The sequence below is a fragment of the Polyodon spathula genome, chromosome 17 (genome assembly GCF_017654505.1).
Source record: "Polyodon spathula isolate WHYD16114869_AA chromosome 17, ASM1765450v1, whole genome shotgun sequence".
NCBI classification, from domain to species: Eukaryota; Metazoa; Chordata; class Actinopteri; order Acipenseriformes; family Polyodontidae; genus Polyodon; species Polyodon spathula.
The window spans coordinates 6,635,624-6,657,186 of NC_054550.1; the positions used below are offsets into that span (position 1 = coordinate 6,635,624).

Genomic DNA, 21,563 nt, shown 5'->3' on the forward strand with positions numbered 1-21,563 from the left:
TATTTGTCTTGTAATTAAAAAAGGTGCTCTTTTCTGCCACAATGAATTTCTAGGAATGTATTTATATATTGTAATTTTTCTCTACTAGAACAAGCAGCAAAGTTCATCACCGGATTTTCAGTTTATTTTGCTTACACTGTTCCTTTAAAAACACATGACACTTTACCAGATACTTAAATAAGGCTATTGAAATCCTCTGGGGTTTAATAAAGCAAAAATATTTATTTTACCGGAGACCCTTACTGGAGGCTGTGAGATTTCAATAAAAACAGTTCATAATGTTTGCTTACATTTTCAAGTTGGTTATGATAGAAAAGCAGAAAACTACAGTCTTTGTAGAAATAAAAAAACAAGGTACTGAATATTATGGGATATACAGTGATGCATAAGCAATTCATATAACCTTTTAAACTGAACTGGTCACTGCCTCAGAGTACAGTTTCAGTAAGTAATGCCTTAGAAAGACACCGGGGCTTTTTGTTGTAATTACAAACTAAACGGCAGACATCAGTGCTCCATTGGTTCCTCTGCTTTTTCTGCAGCAGGCTCTTCAGTAGGTGGGACAACCTACAAAATAATACAAATAAATAAATAAAACACAAACAATGAAATATCTTGTATATCATTTTTATATAACTTATTGTCAGAGGACAGATGTAGTCTGAGGCTGTAGCTCCAGTTCCCCTGCCAGGTGTGTTTGTGAACTGGTGCTGGTTCAGTCCTGATCTTTTCGTACCTGTTCTAGTAAAACTCTTACCTTTCTCTGAGGCCGTTCTTCAAGGCCCTCAAGGAATGGTGCAACATCATCATCATCATAGATAGTGAACTCCATATCTTTGGCAATAACTCCAATGGAGACATTCTGTGAAGAGTAATAGGAATTACTAAAGACTGCTTCAACATGCATCCAGATAAAACAACTTAAAAAGCCTTATTAAAGACAATTTAAATAGTTTGTGTATAAGCCATTTTACACAGCGTGGTCTCTCTCTTGTGATTTGCATGCTTACGTCAGAGTGGTTACAAGCTCTCCTGTAAACTTGCGAGTACCTAGGGAGTAATAGCGAGTACCTTTGTGGTGAGGTCCTGTTCTGCAGGAAGAGTCTCTCTTAAAGCATGCAGGCCATGTTTGACAAGTTCATTTAAATTACCTGTAAAATAAAACAATAACCAATATTAATACAAAATTTTGACCCAGCTAAATAAAAGTTTAAATGGCATGTTAAATTACTATCCCCCCACTTACAGTCAAGAAATCCATCCATGTGTCTTTCCAGGTAGGTGCGTGCAGATTGAGATCTGGCTCCAATAGACATTGCTTTACAATCAAAATAGTTGGCTGAAGGACATGTCTGGAAAATGTGAGGTCCCATGTCCTTTAAAAAAAAAAAAAAAGGGCTCATTATTATTATTACTAAAAATAAATACATTTTTCTAATTTCCTATACATAAATGCACCTCATGCTCCTTAATGTGACATTACCAGTGGACTAACAAAGGTGTCAAGAGGTAATAACATGCCCAGCTGGTAACGTCAGTTTCAACAGCACATGAGACTGCCATGTGCACTATACACTGTGGATTGGAACATGGCAAGCATCTCGTGCTAGTAACTACTGCGCACAGTGCCATGGTTGGCTATTTAAGACCCACACTGGGCAAATTCTTGTCCATTCTAACCACACATCTACCACTTTAGCCTTTATAGTGTATGGCTGTTGCAGTACAAAGGGATTGTCTTTTTTGATACAGCCTGGTGGTGTCCCTCTGGTGTTCAGGGCAGTTTATTACCCATGTAGAATGTTTTAAATGCCATATGCTGTCGAACTTTGAAAAAATAAAACTTGAACAGTTCAAACAGTGATGTTTTTATAGAATTCACAATACAGTACTACAAAGCAGTTCCTAAATGCAATTGTTATTTTTTTTAATAGACTATCTAGTTTTGCTATTTCTTTTCATCACAAAACAAAAGTTCTCCAGTCAACTTACATCGTAACCTGCAATAAGCAATCCAACACCATATGGTCTCCTGCCATAACGTTGTGTAGGAATCTGGGTTTCTGAGAAACACATGTAAGGAAAGCAACAAGATATTTATCATACAACACCGCCTCAAAAGTGCCATCTGCAACAGTTAAAGTTACATAAACTTGAACTAAAACACAATTACTGATTCAAAACCACAGACAGGAAAAAAACTAAATTAACATTTAACATGGTAATTAAAAAAAAAGTTTGCACCAGAAGCAAAAGCATGACAATCCAAATCGTTACAGAAACTCCTGCAGCTTATTATAACGACTGCTTTAAAGATGCACACAGTATTCAAATCGTTATTTAAGTACTTTGATAAATATAGACTGCTTCCAAAATATCTTTAGTACATTACTTCGCAGCAATGGATTCAATTAATTTGTAACATGCTGTGCTGGTTACAACCAGGAATCACTTAGAAGGATGTGGTTCTGAATGTCTGCTACCAATTCAAGCCAGCATAACTGCAAAGGAAAATCAGCACCCATGTGTTTTGCTCTGCTTGTCATTGCAATAGAAGTCCTTCATTTTTAATTCCCACCCTTACTAGATACTATGACCACTATTTAAGCTTTGTTTTTGTTTTTTATTTTAAACGCTGTTGTACAATCTACTCATTTTTTATATGATGAAACTAAATTAGTACTAAGATCCACTCAGGTTCATTTAATGATTGTTAAACACACCAAACATATTACAATTTTTCTTACATGTGATAATTAATCAAAACGTGACTCAATAAAACAACAAATGACCAAAACAATGCCTAACTTTATATTATAGTAGCACAAGTGTTGGCATTAACTGTAAAAAGGATACTGCTTCCAATCAAGGAGACCAAGCGGGAAACAGGAAGGGGTCTGTCAAACACGAACCTGGAGTCAAGACACTCCTGGCGCATAAAATTACTGTTATTGAAAAAAATAAACAAAAAACAATTAGTATGCTGTATTGTAAAAATGGAAATTAATGTGGTTAGACTTTGAATTGTAACTGCTTTTTTAACTATTTAGCGGCTAACTGATGGTATGGTCAGAGGCGTGCTTTGTTAGTCAGGTAACAAAGTCTTTCTAAACCTGGCAATCAAGAGGTCACAGAGGACACCACAAACAAAGACTAATGACAGGATCACATGATGGAGTTTACTTACAACAGAAATAACTGTCCTGGCAATGAGAACATGCATTATATTTATGCTCAGACACAAACATATTTTCATATTGATACAATATAAATGTAAATCACGAAGGAGCAAAATACAAACCACAGAAGCCTTGCATCAGCCGTGAGGCCAGCAATGGAAATACCAACGTGGCTGTCTACATGAAGGATTTTCTTCTGGTGAGCAGCTAGTTCAGACTGAGCTCTCTGCAGGAAGAAAATTAAAACAACATGGCAGACATTAAGAAACAATAATAAAATACCAAGAATAATAAAACTAAATCATAGCAATGTTTAAAATGATTATACATGTCAAAAGAACACGCAAGACAACAGAAATGCAGTAGTTAAATGCAAACTTTTACCCCCAGCAGAAATGCACCCATACCTTCAATGCCACCAGCACAGCATGGGTCCTGGATTTTAGCCCAACAGTGGCTGAACCCTGTTTCACTGCTTCCATTGCATATTCAATCTGATGGATACGGCCCTGTAAAACAGAAGGAGAAACACACTACGTAATGATGTCCACCCCAGAGGGTATTTAAACATGCTGCACTATTCGATTTCATTTTCTACAGGTTGGTTAGAAGGTCATTTGGCCTTTCTGTGCTGCTGCTACGGAAAACAACTATTTATTGGATAATAGTAATAGTTTGTAACTGTGAAATTGCTGCATTCTGTAATTTTTAAAGCTTTACCTTGCAACAATTAGTGGCCATTTTTGGCAGTCAATACAATTACATTTCATCTACAAGGTAGTTCTAATTTAGTTCCGCCACCTGCCATGTTTCATGGATCATGGCTGATTTAAGTGTTTCAGGAGTTGAAGTTCAACATACAAGTGAACTGTACAAGCTCCCACTTTGAGACACATATTGTTTCTGTCATGCGGATACTCAAATAAGTTTCCTGCTGGAAAGTCACACAATGCATAGGCTAGATTTATAAAAACTGCATTAAGAAAGAGCACTGTAAAATATAACAACAAATCAATGTTCAAACACATTCTCGAATGTATATTTTAACCATGCATGTAAACTTCAGGCCAATAAGTTTACAAACAATGAAAGGGTTTAGAAATTACTCCATTTAGCTTCAGCATCAGCATAAATGGTCTCAGTGAAACAGATACCAAACTTAACAGCCTTTTGCCAATATGTAACATTCAGAGTCACACCACAATTAAATCTTACCTGTGGGCTCCACACAGTAACATCGTTGTCATACTGATTACGGAACTGTAAAAGAAAGAAGCAGGAATGTTAGTAACTGGGAAATTGTAGAATATTCCTAAAATTTTGTTAAGCACCTGCGTTTCCTGAATCTTTGAGCCTTCTGTTGACAGTATGATTGAAATGTCAACATTTTAATACAACACTGTAACTTACAGTGTAACCAAATTATCACTGCTATACAATCAAATAGTGCAATTCACGACCATAACTGCAGTCACCACAGAAAAAAAAAACATACTAAATTCCTTATAACACTATAATCATTAATATTTCGCATTAGCCAAAACAAAGATTTACTGTCAAGCAAGACATACATTGAGGTGCTTCACCCAAAGAGCCTTACGCTGTAGGACGATGCCACCAACGCACAATGACCAAAGTGCACAAAGTGACAAACCGCGAAAGGATTTTTTTTTTTAAATGTATAAGTCTAGCACACCACCTGTTTCCTTTACAATCACAATAAACTGCAGTTGCTACTATAGTAAATAAGTAATTATTTGATCATTCCACACCTGCTCTGTTACTGTACCTTAATAACAACAACCGCAATTCATTTAATCCATATACATTGGTGTGATTACATTTGACGCAGAGGATATCTGAACTTTTCACGGATTTAAGATTAGTTAACATGGTTATGCACTGCAATATTCTTAGAACTATCGGTGTCAGGTATATGGAAACCAACAGCAGCACAGAATGTTATAACTTTATTTATTTGAATTAATATATTTCTTGGTTCTGTTCTCCTTTAATTGCCATCCATAAACAAAATGTTATACCTGCACGAAAGTGAAAGTGAAAATAACTGGAGTGGTCTGCTACAACTTAGCTAAAGAACAAAATATGTAGTAATGTTTCGTTTTGAAGTACAATAAGTGACAAACAAAAACAACATTACTATTTTCATAATTATTAAAATAATGCAAGTTTGTCTGGTACATTGGATAAAGTTCATATCCTATCCTATCATACCAACATATTGTACAGGCCTTACGTTGTTTACAAAAAACATTTCAAAAAACTGTATTTTGTATCTTGATTATTAAAAATCCTAATATGTGGTTAAAATGACTTTTAATCATTTTGTAATCTTTTACTTTAGGGACTTAATTGGTACTGTGATTTTAATTCACACACATGACAATCGTAAACGCTTACTCACTGTTCCATCCCCGACATTCATTCTCTCCCAACACCAAAACTAACAATACATGTCAGTTTTTTAGTTACTGTATAGGCCAGGTGTGTTAATACAACTATATATGCACAATTTAATATATAACATCCTTCAGTGTAACACTTAACCTCAATATAGTTTTATTTCATTCTTACCATCTTTCCTCCCCGCTGCTGGCTGGCCTTGGTAAACTGAACTGTTATGCAGCCTATCTATTACTCTTCCCTTAACCAGAGAGCCATATTTGACGCTTTAACGAAGGGTGGAGTAGTGGATCACAGAATCATCGTGAAAAGCAAAGTAGTCCAGTGAGAAACTTTGATACAGTAATTGAAAGTTATTAGGAGTTATCGTGTGTACAGTGTTCACTAATTATATGTGCAGACAGTCACTTATAAGGGGGGGCTAGCCTACACATATTATTTGGAAAGTAAGGATTGAAAACAACATGAAGTGTAATGCATAGGTCATCATTACCAGTAGGACCTAAACTAAACCTGTTAACACTGCTAAAATAATCGCTACGGTTATAAATACAAAATTAGTAGCACCATGACCTACATCCATGTAAAACAATGTGTGTTACATACAGAGGGACAGGTTCTTCCATAAATACCCAGATTCTGCTACTCATTAACTTGTGCTAAAGCGTGCCCTGACCACGTTTAATCACAACTGGATATATGCAAAAATATACTATAGTGGCACCTTGACTTTATCCCTGTTGACGACATGTGAAAATAATGTGGTGGTTTTCACTGGTTTGCATAATGAAAATTGTTTGCAGCATTAAAAGAGGATACCCACCTTAGAACTGATGCTTTTGTAAGTTAGGATAAGCTCTAATAAGTAACTTTCATCTTTGTGTTTGTGCAACACATGTTGACGTTGGAGTGGAGTTTTGGAAATGACTGTAACACTACTGTTTCTTTGCAATAGGCTGCCCCTCTAAAAAATAATAGCTGATATATATATATATATATATATATATATATATATATATATATATATATATATATATATATATATAAGCAAAACATATGAGAAAAATATGACTGAATAAAATGCATTGAAGAATTTCTACTTAAAACTAAATTTAGACACGCGTTCATAAACAATTGAATCGTTTGTATGAATGCATTTATTTAAGCTTTTTTTAGTACTACTAACACATCTAATTTACAGCTGTCTAGACTTCATATTGTCACTTTAATCTGCTGCAATGCTTTGAATGAACTGGGTAGAAATTGTTCTTGCAAGAAAACAGGTTACAGGTTAGAGGCGAGACGTAGCTTGATTACCAAACCATCACCTGAGACTACGACTGATTTCCCGCCCTTTTTTTTGCTTTTGGTTAAAACAGAAGCAGTGTTTCTAAAGGATTTGATAAACTGAATTCTACTCAAAACGTTGCTCATGACCTTTGATCTTCAGCATTTTGCCTAGTCATTTTTACCTTGTGACAGTCACCTGTAGCTTCTAATCTGCTTTAGGAGCATCACTTTCCTTTAATATAGGAACCAGCCAAATTAGCTATTATTATTATTATTATTATTATTATTATTATTATTATTATTATTATTATTATTTTATAAAACAAAACAATAGAAAAACCATCTAATTTTGGTATCAGAAAATGTATTTTTTACAAAATAAAACACCACATTTGTGTGGTATAATATATATATTATATATTATATATACTATATATATAATATATATATATATATATTTCGGTCAGAGTCTTGTAAACTATTCGTTAAGCTACATATACATACTTATTGCAGGGAACGACCGCTGGCTGAGGCGACGCTGCGCGTTCCCCGGTGTGCTGCAGAGCGCGCGCCCGCTAGGATTTCCTCTGCTCTTACTTGTAACTAGTATGCAGGTCCGACATCTGGGACCCTCCGCAGGTGAGTCCAACTCCGGAAAAAAAAACAACATTTTTACCTTCTTTTTCGCTTTACCCAAAATGCTTGAGTACGTTTGAGTGACCATGGACCGCGTTTGCTGTCATGTAATAATACAATAATATAGCGAGGAAAAGGGGGGCTAAAGGGAACTTTTAGCGGAATAAAAGGATTTACCGTTCAAAACATGGCTGTAAGGGAAGAAGGAGAGGTTTTGCACGGTAGAATCAAGCACCACGATGGGGTTGGCAATGCAAACACCACGGAGAGCTTTAGGAACGGCTATGTGAAGAGCTGCGTCACCCCTTTGAAAGAAGACCACCAAAGGGGCTTTTTATTTAGCGTATGCCGGTTTTGCAATGCGGATTTAACAGGTTCCAAACGATTTCGAGCCTCGGCTCTTTCCTTTGGTGCATTTGCAGTTTTTGCAGTTTCTATACTGGTTTCCAGAAGCCTGCAAAGTGGACTGAGCTCTTTGCTGCTTCTGCGGACTTTGCAGTCATTTTTGCTGGGTTTTTCACAATCACTTAGCCCCCTGTTCAGCATAGGCTGTGTTTTCTTTTTTTTAACCTTTTATTTGAGGAGGAACAAGAGGGAAAGTTCTAAACCCTGGCTGGTCTCGCTGCCAGCATCATGCTACTTGGGGGATTTCTTGGTTTTGCAGTTTTTGCAATGGGAGGACAATCAGCACCAGATGCTAATGGTGGGCAGGCTGCTCTTTGTGCTGGGCTGTGTGGGCTTACTGACACTGATCCCCACTTTGAAACTCAAACACAGTGTTTTGATTTTGATTTTTGCCAGTCTGGTGTGGCTCGTTTCCTTCACCAGCCTTGGCTGTTTGTCTCCCTCAATGAGACCCCTTTTGGCATGCCTATCGGGGGTATCTGGCTCTTGCCTGGCGCTGTATTTTGATAATTATTTTCCAACAAGAGAAGCTTCACACAGGATCTCCAGCGTAGAGGAAAAGGTGCCTGTGATCAGACCCCGGAGAAGGTCCAGTTGTGTTTCTTTGGGAGAAACTTCTACAAGTTATTATGGCAGTTGTAAAATGCCCAGGAGACCGTCTTTGCCTTGCATTTCCAGGGAACAGGTAGGTCCCAAAAGACGGAAACATGCTGTTTTGAATGCCACCAGTGTAAGAGTAACTTGCACTGACTGACTGCACAACACAGCGCAACACAGACGTTGGGGATCACTAGTAAATAACACAACTTAGATTTACTACCGTTTGCCATTTGTAATACAATTCCCCTTTACATATTTTAGACGGAAAACAGGTATGTTTTATTCACATCAAATGTAGTTATAGTTCTCAACAATTTAGACAGGGTGATATTCAAATTCAAGTTTAAACCAATCCGTTTTTATACTTCTGTGCTGTGTACCCTTGCCTGCCTGATTTAAGTGTGTTTACTAGTGGCATTTCACTGCAATACAGGCCGTACTGTACACAGATATCATAATAAAAAGCAAACCAGGAACAGCTTTTAAATTATAGTTTTAGAACATTGGCACGATTACTTTGGAGTGTTTTTATGGTACCGCTACAGTACACCTTTGTGTAAAATATACCCCGCTGTTGTGGTTATTTGGTTTGTCTTAAAAACAAAATAAATAAGTAAACAAGCGTTAATAAATAATGATTTGATTGTGTTTTTTTTTTTTTTTTTTAATATTTCGGGAAATAATCGTGAAAAAGAATGTGCGAGATAGTGAATCGGGTGCCTTAAGTTTCTTTATACGCAATTATTACAAAGTTGTTATTTCTTTTTTTTCAGTCTAAAATAAAACTGCATATTTACAATATGTTATATATTTGGTATTGTAGACAATAGATAGTAGGCACAGCACCCCAAAACGAGTCCAAACTTATGACTTAATTCTTATATAATGAAATTTAGAATATATTATTTTATATTATATATATATATATATATATATATATATATATATATATATATATATATATATATATATATGCAGATATATAGATATATATGCAGATATATAGATATATAAAACATACATTCCATTTAAAGAATAAAAGGCCTAATAATACAAAACATACAACGAACTGCAATTGTGGATGAAAGGTAATTGTAATAATATTAACTTGCAGGTGACGCTTTATTTTTATTTTTTATTTTACATAAAAGAAAAAAAAAATAAACCAAGTGACATGGAACAATGGGTTTGTTTTTTAGGTTTATTTTAAATTTAAATATTTAGTTTTGACATAACAAAATAAATATAGCCTATATAAAAAACGTGGCATGCTTACTAGCCTCACTCTGTTTGGTGGCGAGGTGGTGTAAATTGGCAAAAAAAGGGAAAAAAAAGGCAGGAGTAAATTATGAAATTATAATTTTTAGCTTCATACCTGTCAATTTTCAACCCTCACGAAAACAAGATGTGCACGGTATGTTAAACTGCAAACTTTGCTACTCTTGCTAATTTCCCAACACCTAAGATGTGTAAAATTGTTATTATTATTTAATTGAAGCTGTCTTATTATCACACCCAGTCTCTGTTAAACTCCTAGCTATTAGTAATGCTGTTTTATCGATTTAGACGAAGTACAGCGCCACTAAAACAAAGTCACCTCAAAAACAATCAGATTATGACTTTTTTTTTGCTTTTGTCAAGGGTTCTGTCCAATATACAGTATTTATTGCAAGAAAACTAAATTGACGTGTTACATTCCAAGAATGTCCTATAATAAAACCAGACAAGGCCATGTGCAAATGTGCGAAAGGCGGCCTGGGAAATACGTCAACAAAATTTTAAAAAACAAACAAACAAAAAAAAACCCAAACAAACAAAAAAACAATCATATCTCAAGACTATCAAGTGATTCTAAGTGGAGCTTATTTATTGCTCAATATACGCAAAACATTAACATTTATAAGCAATGCGAGACTAAACAGAACTTTACTTTTATAAATAGTTACTATGTGAAACATATTTACACTGTGCAACGTGACATGTAATAAAGTCGCTCACATATATGCATATCTATGAGTGACTTTAAATTCCAAGTTTTTCATCGATCTAAAGTCAAGAGGTCATCACGTTGCTGCCTCGAGCTAGTGACGTAGGGCCGCGTGCTAGCTGGTGTAAACATTGTGCACGGTCACTGTTGCTTTGTTGTACAGTAGGCCACTTGCAATGTGCATGAACGGATTTTATTCCCGTTGGATTGAGTGATTGCAGTCTATCTTGACAACACCTGCTCATTTTTGTCATCTGTTTTTTTTGTACCGCTATGTTATTTAGTTGTACTTCTAAACCTGGCAGTATTGGTGGCTAATATCATTTTGTTTTCTTGTTTTTTGTTTTGTTTTTTGTTTTTAATATATAATATCCTATAGAGCAGTATTACATGAATATTTTTGCAGTGTGTTGGAGATAAATGTGAAACATTGTCTTAATTTGATCTCAAATTAATATTTCACTCTTCCACCCATGGTCACACACTTTTTGTCATGTACCGTACTGGTTAGTTTTCAACACTGCTTCCATGACTAGTTTGCTTAGTACTTACCTTGCTGTTTCAGCATACTTATGCATTAGTATTCACAACTGACTCAACACACTTGCAAAAAGATACCACACCTGTGACATTGATGGCTGTTTATGTATAAACTTTCCAGCAGAATAAGGTGCTCAATGTGGTGGAGGGTACCCCAGCCCAGCCCAGTCCAGATTCTCTTCTGCTGATATATGCAATACTTGGAAGGTGTTGGAAACAGAAAAGGCTGAGGATAAAAAAAGCTTACTCTAAAATTGATGTGAAGAATTCCTATAGATTGGTCAAGATCAGTTAGAGGTAAAGAAATAGCCAAAGTACAACATTGTTATTCAGATTATCCCTCAACTTTACCACTCGATTTTAAAAGGTGAACGGGACATGAACTGTAGATAGAAGTTTGATGTTTAATGACAAACAGAATTGTATGGTGGTCAGCTGTATGTGAAATGCTGTTTTATCTGAGGGGATGGGATGGGTTTGTATTAATACTATCTTAACGGCTGTTAAGATAAAGGAAGTATTGATCTTCATGTAAATCTTAAATGGGTGTAGATCGACAGCATTTCACTCAACACAGTGCAGTGACTATAGCAACTGCTTATAAGGTAAATGACTGCTAGGATAGGAAATCACAAGCTGGAATGTTGTTTGTTTGGGTACTATCTATAATTATTTCTTATACTTCATTAGCTGTTTTTTTGCAAACCAGAGGAACAAGCCTATAAATAAAAATAAGTAAAAAGCCTGAATGCATTCCAATTTTCACTGTATATTTTTTGTTAGGTATAGTGCAATACCGATACCCTGTTAAATTATTCCACACTGCATGTCCTTTATTAATGTTCCTTGTTGTGAAGGATGTATAACATGAACCTTAATGAGTCTTTGTAAGGGAAAAAAGCCTATCATTTACACATTGCACATTAAATTATTTGCTTTTTGCAATTTCATAGTTTTAGTTGTGGTCTCAGAGTTCTTTGACAGAAAGCCAGCAGTGGTTTTAGAACTTCTATTCTTTGCAAAGAGCACATTTATGCACTAATACTCATTTTTGTTTATGGAACAGATATGTGGTTTCCTGTTCTTTTATCTGCCTAGTTGGGATGATTGCTTTCTAATAACACATTTGGAGCTTGCTCCTGTGCATTCAAAATATATTTATTGTTTTTTTTTTTGCTAGCTTTTTTTTTCTTTCTTTCTGCAGATGCTAGTGCAACATGTAACTGCAAATGTTTACCGTAATGTAGTTAAGAATAGCATGAATATACATTAGGCATGTCGTGTGAGAAAAATTGACATTTTGTTTTGTTTTACATAAGCCATAATAAACTAACAGTCACTCTCTCTCCACCTATAATGTTAATTAAAGTAACAAATGGTTTACTAAAAATGTATAGCAACTGACACTATTTAATATGTTTTGGGGGGAAAACCTTTCATGAACGACTGGTGCATCTGTTTTTTTTTTTTTTTTGTAATGAAAAGTAGTTTTGAAGTTGGAAAATCATTACCCTAAACGTGACACTAAAGGAGCAAGAGAACACAGTTACAGAAGGCTTTACATTGTTCTGAATGCAGCACTCCTTTTTCTTGAAATAGTTAAGTGTGTTAAAGTGTGGTGTGTAAAGAGATGATTTGCATTTATAAATAAAACAATCTTTTATTTTTAATGTATCTTAATGCACTTTATAAAAGACAATGTATTCCTTTTTAAGGTTGATTATTTTTTTTTTTATCTGGAACCAAAAACAGTCATTTGTTTGTAGATGGTACTGTTGTCAACATGCGCCTGTTACTTCCTACTCAAAGCCGAAGCACTTGCCGTTAATTGCCAAGTTCATTATGATTCTGAAATGTGTATGTAAATAAGATACTGCGTCTACTAAACCATTGTACAGTCCTGTAGAGGTTGCTGGTGGATTACAATAAAGCTAGAATGACTCATGTTATGGCATTTTATTATTTACTTTACTGTAGGTTCTTGGCATTAGGTTTATAGAATGGTTATTTGCTGGCAAAGTATGTGGATATTACCTGTGCGCGTGCTTATTTTAAGGCTTTGTGTACAAATTTTAGCTTTAGCTGTGCATTTTGTGATTTCTCCAACTGTGTACAACAAGAGAAAGTCTTCCCTCTGTGCCAGCAAGCTTATTGGTTTTCTATATCCGTACATATACAGTAGATATGATTCAGTCTAGACTGGGGGGCTTTAAGGTAGCATTATAGTTTTTGAGTTAAGGTTTCCTTAAGTGATAGTCAGATAGTTTTTGCTGCTATTAAGCAGACTGTAGAGTCTTGCTCGTCTCAACCAGGTCTTTGTTTCAATGGACCTGTAAGACTTAGACCATGGATTCACGGTACCAGGTAATTTGTATTAATGAATGAGCAAACATACATAGATATAGTAGTATCTGAAACGAGCGACTGGATAACTTTCCCTCTCTCCCTCTCTGTCGCCAAACATTCATGGTAATACAGAATAGGGTAATTTCATGGAATTTGTTGTATCCACTGCACCATTTTTAATACTAAAAGCTCGATGAGTCTAAGGGTATTACTATTATTATGAACAGAAGTAATTTTCATGTTTTGAAGAATGTTTGTTTTAATGTTGTTTATTTGTTTTGTTTTTCTACTGGATTGGATTAGGCTTGAGACTACTATTTTATCACAGTGATTTCAAGATTATAAAACCATGTTAAGAGGGCATCTAACATGGAATAATGACTGCTCTTCGCAAAACCTGATTGGCTGTGATGATCTGTGAGGTTTATATTAATCTTTAATTCAGGCTAAATTAGGTTTTTATTTAGGTCAGGGATTTTGTGCTGCAATAGATTACGACATTGACAGAAAGAGTGGTATAGACATACACTTCAATCCAGCTGGTTTAGAATGTAACTCAGTAAGCATCATACTGCAGTTTTATAAACATTCAAGTTAAAAGGCAAATGGGTGCACTGAATCCTAGCAACTAAAGGCAAATAGACTGATACGTCAATGCCACATTGATGTCAGCAGCAAGTTCCATTTGCTTGTGAACTCCTTTGTTTTACAGGACTATTTACAATGGGCCAGTTTAATGCACAAGCTGTACAGGATCAGAGGGGTGCATTTTGTGTACAGACCGAAAGCACAGATGTTATAAAACACAATGAAAGCAAAAGTTTTGTAGTCAAAACTGAGAACTTAAAAACAAACAAACAACAAAAAAAACCCACAGATAAGTAAATCAGCCATTAATTGCATGTTTGTACAAGACCAAGCACTCACAACAGTGATAACATGGCTGTGCGCTTTCAGCAGAATGTGGGTAGAAAATATACATTATTACCAAAGGGCACATTGTCAAAACCCCAACAATCTACCCCAAATGTTGTTGGTGGATTAACAACATTACAAGACTAATTCATCTGTAAATTATAAAGTAAAATGATAGATATGTGCACCTGTTAATTTACTGTACTGTTTCTTCTATGGTGACATGTATTCTATTTCACTAGTTGTATTGTGTCTTTCTGTATTAAACTGACTGTGTATTCCAGCATATTTATGAAGAAAAAATACTTGAGTTGTGTGCTGTAGGTAAACTGTGGCTGAAAACATTTGCATGCCAGTAAATTGACTGGAATGCGTTTCCCCTGCTGTACTGTTGTGTACATATAATGATGAGTACGGGCTACAGAACACTACACTTAAAACAAAAAAACCCCAAACAGTTTCTCATATTTTCTAGTATAAAAAGTAGGCACCTGTACTTTTGTGTCTCAGTTTAGAGGGGTGTTTGTGGTAAACCTCTATCACGTCATCAACCTTCTGTTTCCAGTAGATCGCTTGCATGCAATAGCAGGCCATGTCAGGAAGCGTTTGAATGACCACCTGTCTTTCGGAATGGAAATATGATCACTTAACAAAAAATGTACAACCTTTCATTAACAGAGCAACAGTTTCTCAGTGTCAGAAGGGATCGCTGATTAGTGAGGCCCTTTCGGTCTCCTATGTGTTATTTGCAGGAAAGGATTTTGGCCTACTATATTGTAAAACCACTGACACTCCAGAGGTGTATCTATCACTGGTCACTGGTCACTGGAGTTCAGAACAGAGTGACTGGGTTTGTCCAACAAAGGTATTATTTTAACGCTGTCCTTAAGTAATGCATGTCTTTGTCATGAAAATTAGCCAGGAAGCCTTATAACCCATTCACCACACTCTTTGAGATATTTGCTTTTAAATTAGGTACGTAACTGCCAATTCTATTATTTTTCCCAGTCAAGTTTGATTATGGAGAAAAATGATTTTTTTGGTCACATTTCTAACCTATTTGTTTACCTCTGATCATATCTCAGAAACGGTGACAAAAATTACTTTGTAAATAACTTTTAGTTGTAAATAACTTTTAGTTATACAGGGGGAATGTTTTCTTTTTTTTTGTACTGGGGAACCCCCCCCCCCCCCAAAAAAAAAAAAAAAAAAAAACAGGCTTGGAAAATTTGATTTATAAGGTTGTCATCATTAATACATTTTGATATTTCTTTGGCTTTGAAAAACTTTCAGTGCTAAAACTATACATCCTGACATAAGGTATTTGCATGTAGGTGTCTGTAGTTACAAGGCTGTACTGACTGCTGTCAGTAGTTGGCATACAGGTATGTCGATACATCTGCAGGAATGCAAATTGAGACGGAACACACTATTGAACTTGCTTCACAGGCTCCTTTAGCTATACAAACCAGCCCTATCACTTTTCTTCCTAGCTGATGCATTTTGAATTTGTTTGCATACATTTCAATATACAGTTCTGCAAAATTAATCTCTTCAATGGATAAAAGGTACAGTATGTATACCATAATCCTTTAACATGTGACCCTTTTATCCAATTGCAAAGCTTCATGGGTGTAAAAAGGCAACAGCTGTGCTCTTTCTTTGGAAACACCAATACATTATAATCTGTTCACAGTCAGTCTCCAGTATAGGATATATAGCTATGGCCAAAGGTTTCGCATCACTTAGAGTTATAGGATTGAGGGGAAAAAAAAAAAAAACGAAACTGTGTGAACTTAATGTAGATCTTTTATTTAACATCATGTAATCAAAGAAACTACAAAGTGATGTTGCAAAAGTCTACCGGCAGCCAAAATAGTAGTACAGTACTTTATGTTAGATTTTGAAATGTCACATTTTTCAGTTTTTATCAGTTTTTCATTAGGTATATGGAAAACTACAAAGCGGTACGTAATTCAATATGTTAACGTAACATTATTCAGCAGGTTTTATTCAACGTTGTGAAGTAAAATGTGTTAATTATATAGGGTGCTGCAAAACTACTGCTTTGACGAAATGTCATTATCTCCTAAGAGGAAATAATATATATATATATCTATATATTAATATATATATATAATATATTATATTATATATAGATATATATATTATATAGACATGTTCATGTCTAGGGGCCCTCATTACTTCACATTGGAATTAGCTGACCTTGGGTTACAGAAACAGTGTACAATTAGAAGATGTACTGTACTGTAAATCTTATACAGGAACTTCCAATCCTAGTTTTATGTTATTTTACAAGCAGTACGTTTTGCAAGCATACCGTCCAGGCTGCTCGAAGATTTCAAAATTGGTTGGCATTCTTTGTGAAAGTAGAATTATTTAGAGTAGATAAAGAGCTTTAAATACTGTACGTTTGGTTGTCGCTGTGATATTTTTTTAGCTTAGTTTTCTGGTCATTATGTTTTTCGTTTTCGTTTGGATTTGTGATGTTAAGTTCATAAATCATTGTTGGATGCCATTTATTGAATTCTATATATGACTCAGGCCAACTCAGTACTATAAAAGCAATGCATCTTCCTTTTTTAATTAGAACAAATTATGAACATATAGCCTATACTACAGGTATATTCCTGCTGACAGTCCTGAAGATATTGCTGATCAGTCACTCCAGTTACCTTTGCTGTAGGCTGTGTGGTCTGACAACTGTTTTTGAATTACAACACCTGAAGTTATTAGGTACACACCAGGAAGCAGCAACATCTTTTATTATCCAATATAATGTTAAAACATGTCTGCATTCCCAAATTAACTTAAAAAAATGTCTTTGCCACAAAAAAACGGCAAGACACTGATTGTAAACCTTATCACTCCCTGTAATATGCTGTACTAGTTTTTAATTTTGATGACAGTTGTATAGGCTTGTTGCTATACTAATATTAAATTATGTCTTTGGCTTGATGTTTGAAAGTGACATGAATTGTTTGAAAAAGGTTAACATTGCCCCACTACTTGTCCAATCACCGTTAATGATTTTTCAAAGTGACATTCCATCATACTCTGTAAATCCTATGCACAGGACATGCAACAAAATTCTAATGATAAACTGCACAAGATGACATCACTTAAATGACCTAAACATTTAAAAATCTTCCTGCTGGGTTTTATGTAGCATCATGTTGAAGGTTGGGTGTCGTACTGAAGAGACTTTACTTGAACTGAAAAGGAGCAGGACTGTTTTATCTGGTTATAAAAATGGCAGGGATGGAACCCTATAATTTAAAGAATGTAACTTCTTCTAAATTAATATTTATAGTTTTTTTTGTTTTGTTTTTTTTTTCCGGGCCCTAGACTTCCCTTCAGGATATCAGGAATTCACATTTTTCAGCTGTGTAATTTGCTTAATGGGAATCGGCTGGTTTTAGAGAAAGCTTTAGGACTGAATTGCATTTTAGCAAATCCTGCTGCACACTTGGGTTGAATGAACCAAGCCAGCTGCATCTTTTTTGACCCCCTTATTCAGTCAAAATGAAATATAGGTTAAATACATCATAGGTTAATCATTTTTTCCCCAAATATTATGTTTTCTCTAGAAATATTTGTGCATGCTTCTTGACTCGGTATAACTAGCACCCTGATAAATGAGGAATTGGTCCCAAGGGCCTCTAAATAAATCAATTGAAAAGTGAATAAATAATACACCAAGAGATATGTGTATGCCTTATACCTTGCAGCTGCTTCAACCAAAGTTATTTATTTAAGCCGGACAAACAGGACTATCTGGTCCCTTCCACTTTTTCTTTTTGCACATTCCCCCTAAAAATAAAAAAAATGGGGGTGCTACTGTATTTACTGTACAGTTAATGGGCAAGGTTACATAGTGAAAAGGATATGGTTTAATTTGTTAATTACATTTGGGGGTGTAATATGTTTTACCAACTTTCTGGCCAGCCAATTAAACATGTAATTGTCTGTTAGAAATGAATGACATCTGTCTATAAGTTAAGTTTGTGGAATAACTTTTAATGGGTGCCACACTTTCATCAGGATTTAAATGTTACAAAACTTAACATTTGCCCTCTAAAGCATGAAACCTTGAGAGACGGACCTGTACCCAGTTTAGCTGCACAAGGTCAGATATTGTATTGTGGACCTCTTTTCACTGTGCTTTGAAAGTATTTATTGAAGTTCACAAGGAGTCACTAAATCACCCCTAGAGCTGGTGATTCTCGAGTTAACTGAACTGTACATAAGATGCAAGTTGTTTTTTTAAAGTACGTGTGACTAGTGGCAATTAAGATTCCTTTTAAACACCACTATAGTGTACTTTGTTTGTTTGGTTACTGTTAAATGCTGTGTATAAATCATTCTTGCTGTCTCAGTCTGCTGGAAGATGAAACTAGCAAGGGAACAGTGTTCGATTCCTGGAAAAAAGGACCCCAGTCCAGAAACACAAAGCACAACTCAACAGTTCTTGCAGTAGTACTTATCCAACAAAAAGCGGCATGACAAACAGTGATTGGGCCAGTTCAGATACTTTAAAAGTGGAGCAAATATATATATAATATATATATATATATTATATATTGTGTGTATATCTAATAGATATATATATGTATGTGTGTGTGTGTGTGTGTGTTTTGTATAGATTTATGGAGTAAAACTCTTCTTTTTATTTTAAACTAGAATTTAGTAAACAAATTAGTTTTTTAGTGGGATAACCTGATTTATGATATATCTATATACACACACACACACACACAGAGAGGTTGCGCTAGCTTTTCTGTTCATGTGTTCCTGAAACGCACATGCCCAAAATTTTCATCAAATATTAAACTATTATTAACACAAAGGCTAATAAACTCCAGGCATGTGCATTTTTGCTACATTTTATGAATGTTTAAACTCAGTACGTTTCAACAATCTCTGTGTATGGATATACATATGAACAGACAAACTTTTTTTTTTGTTGTATACTAACAGTAGACTGTTTGTTGCCTTCATCTACGTGTGTAGTTTTCTACTTTCCAATAACAGCAACAGCATCGCCATAAATGCCAATTATTGTCATAATTTTCTAATGTTGCCTTTTTCTTCAAAAGGCCATGGGCAAATGTGAAATCTACTTCAAAGGTTTGATGCATTTTTTATTTTTTTAAATGGCAAAAACCAGCAACTTTTCTTATGCCTCCATTGACTCTACGTAGAATTTTTTTTGCCAAACTCTCTCTATATACCACAATGCTTTGCACGCAGTGAGATGGAAGTCTCCATTTAAAATCAGTGGAGTTGAGTATCTTGTTAAATAGAATATCTTTTGAAATGCCCTTCTAATAAACTGCAATATTATTGGCTGAAGCTGGATTTTCATTGGTTAAAATATTACTGTGTGCTCCCATTGGCTAGAAAGGTTGCAGTGTTTTTAGCACAGTGCGAGATTGACAGTTGGAAGTTTGTCTGTTTGTTAGAAAGTTGCAGGGAAGTTCGTGTAGCTGATTGGAAATTTGCAGGTCAAGCTCCGAGCAAACGCTTCAAACTGAAGTCCGTAAAGCCTTTCGTATTGACAAACGAACTGACAAACAAATTAGTGGCTAGAGAATTTTGGCGCAAATGGCGCTCCAAAGCAAACATTTTTGAGTACGGTTCTCGAGATAATTTATGTAGTGTGTACAGGGCCTAAAAGTAAATATCCTTAATTTTGCTATTTTATCTGCTCATATCTTTATAACAGGATGTGAGTGACAAAGATGGATTAATAAGGATCTGATAATCAAAAGACTTAGGGTTTAACGTCCTGGCTTAGACAGGAAACTGCCCCAAAATGGTCTAGCCCTGAGCCTTGAAAGTGGAAATGTTATGGGAGAACAATAATAGGAATTGTTAATTAAAAACGTATAAACTTGTTTATGTAATAGCTTTGTAGTGTTTTTCTTCTGTTCTATTTTACCCATGGTCATGGGTAGAACTTTCTGTCCTAATCTGGAAAACTAACTATGAATAACTATGAATTGCATGTATTCTAAATTGCTTGCTAATAAGTTTAAATCCCTTCTTGGCTCAGTTTAAAGAATACAAAGAACATGAGTATAAATAGTACTGTTAGATCTCAAGATAAAACATATAGTTAATATTATATCTGATCCTTGTGGATTTAGTGTTCATTAAGTGGGTTGGCTACCAGATGTGCTTCCCATCGCAGCTTTAAAAACAGACCTCAGTACTGACCAGACCACCGCCAGCCAATCGGTCCTCTTAAGTCTGTGTGGTTGTCTTGTGATGGATAACCTGAGACCAGCAAACTCGTTCCACTTGTGACCTGAGAGAAGAAAGGCAGGAGAGGCTAGAGAATAACACCGCTGCACCGCTAGCCTTTGTCTTATCTCCTCTTTTAAGCCTAGTGTACAAGAAATGTTTCTTTACCTGTATGCACATCTATGGAAAGGTGTATAAATTATGTCACCGAAACATACTGTCTAAAGTTAGCTTTTTGTGAATACAGTACTGTACAGCTTGTATTTTCTTTCAACTTACACAGTTAAAAGTTTTTATGGATCAGCTGATAGAGAAAATCAAAGTTCTCACCAACAGTTTTTTTTGCCTACTATATTATGTATTGTTGTATACTGGGTGCAAAGTTATTCTGTAGTGAAATACATATAACCTCACTATATGTTGTCTTTGTGAGTTTGAGATTAAAGTAAAAATAAAATGATAACATACTGTAGTTAAGCCAGGGCCTTTTGAGTTTGAAACTCATACCTTTGACGGGTATGGATTTAGTGTAAGCATTTCCAGCCTCTCTCTTTTTTTTTTTTTAACTAGGCAAGCACATCGAAGTTACCATTGAGCAACTAAAAGGTACATGTGTAAAAGGATACACGTGGAAGGCTGTTACTGTGTTTGTCTCAGTAACATAGCGTGCTGTAGAATTTAAGAAAGCGAACAACCCATTTTGGCATTACATTTTCTTCTATGCTTAATAAAGGCGACAATATTGTTTCTTTGGTTTTGTTCACTGTACAGCTTTCTTTGTTTTTGTGGGTTTTTTTTGTTTTATTTTACAGTTATTATTTCTGATTGTATTCAGATTTGCTCAGATTTGTACCAGCTCCCACACTCAACATACAGTAGCAGTAGAAATGTTGCACTGTTAAGATAAAGGGTTAAAACCACTGGAATAAAAACCATTGTTGATACTTGTGTCTGCAAGCAAATAGGTGTAA

The 21,563-nt window shown here is 35.2% G+C and overlaps 2 protein-coding genes across 2 annotated transcripts in view; one reads left to right on the forward strand and one right to left on the reverse strand.

Moving 5' to 3' along the window:
* Positions 1-202: 202 nt before the first annotated feature.
* LOC121329481 (proteasome subunit alpha type-1) lies at positions 203-5,839 on the reverse strand. Its single transcript, XM_041275046.1, has 10 exons — positions 5,775-5,839; positions 4,395-4,439; positions 3,587-3,688; positions 3,302-3,405; positions 2,857-2,945; positions 1,993-2,063; positions 1,247-1,376; positions 1,072-1,151; positions 758-862; positions 203-567 (listed from the first exon to the last, which is right to left on the reverse strand). The coding sequence occupies exons 1-10, from the start codon at positions 5,775-5,777 to the stop codon at positions 508-510; spliced, it is 789 nt and encodes a 262-aa protein (XP_041130980.1). The 5' UTR covers positions 5,778-5,839; the 3' UTR covers positions 203-507.
* Positions 5,840-7,538: 1,699 nt separating this feature from the next.
* LOC121329848 (cGMP-inhibited 3',5'-cyclic phosphodiesterase B-like) overlaps positions 7,539-21,563 on the forward strand; it is a 68,093-nt gene continuing 54,068 nt past the window's right edge. The window contains exon 1 of the mRNA XM_041275760.1: positions 7,539-8,619. Within this exon, the coding sequence (XP_041131694.1) occupies positions 7,717-8,619 (903 nt within the window). The 5' untranslated portion in view covers positions 7,539-7,716. The remainder of the gene's footprint in view (positions 8,620-21,563) is intronic.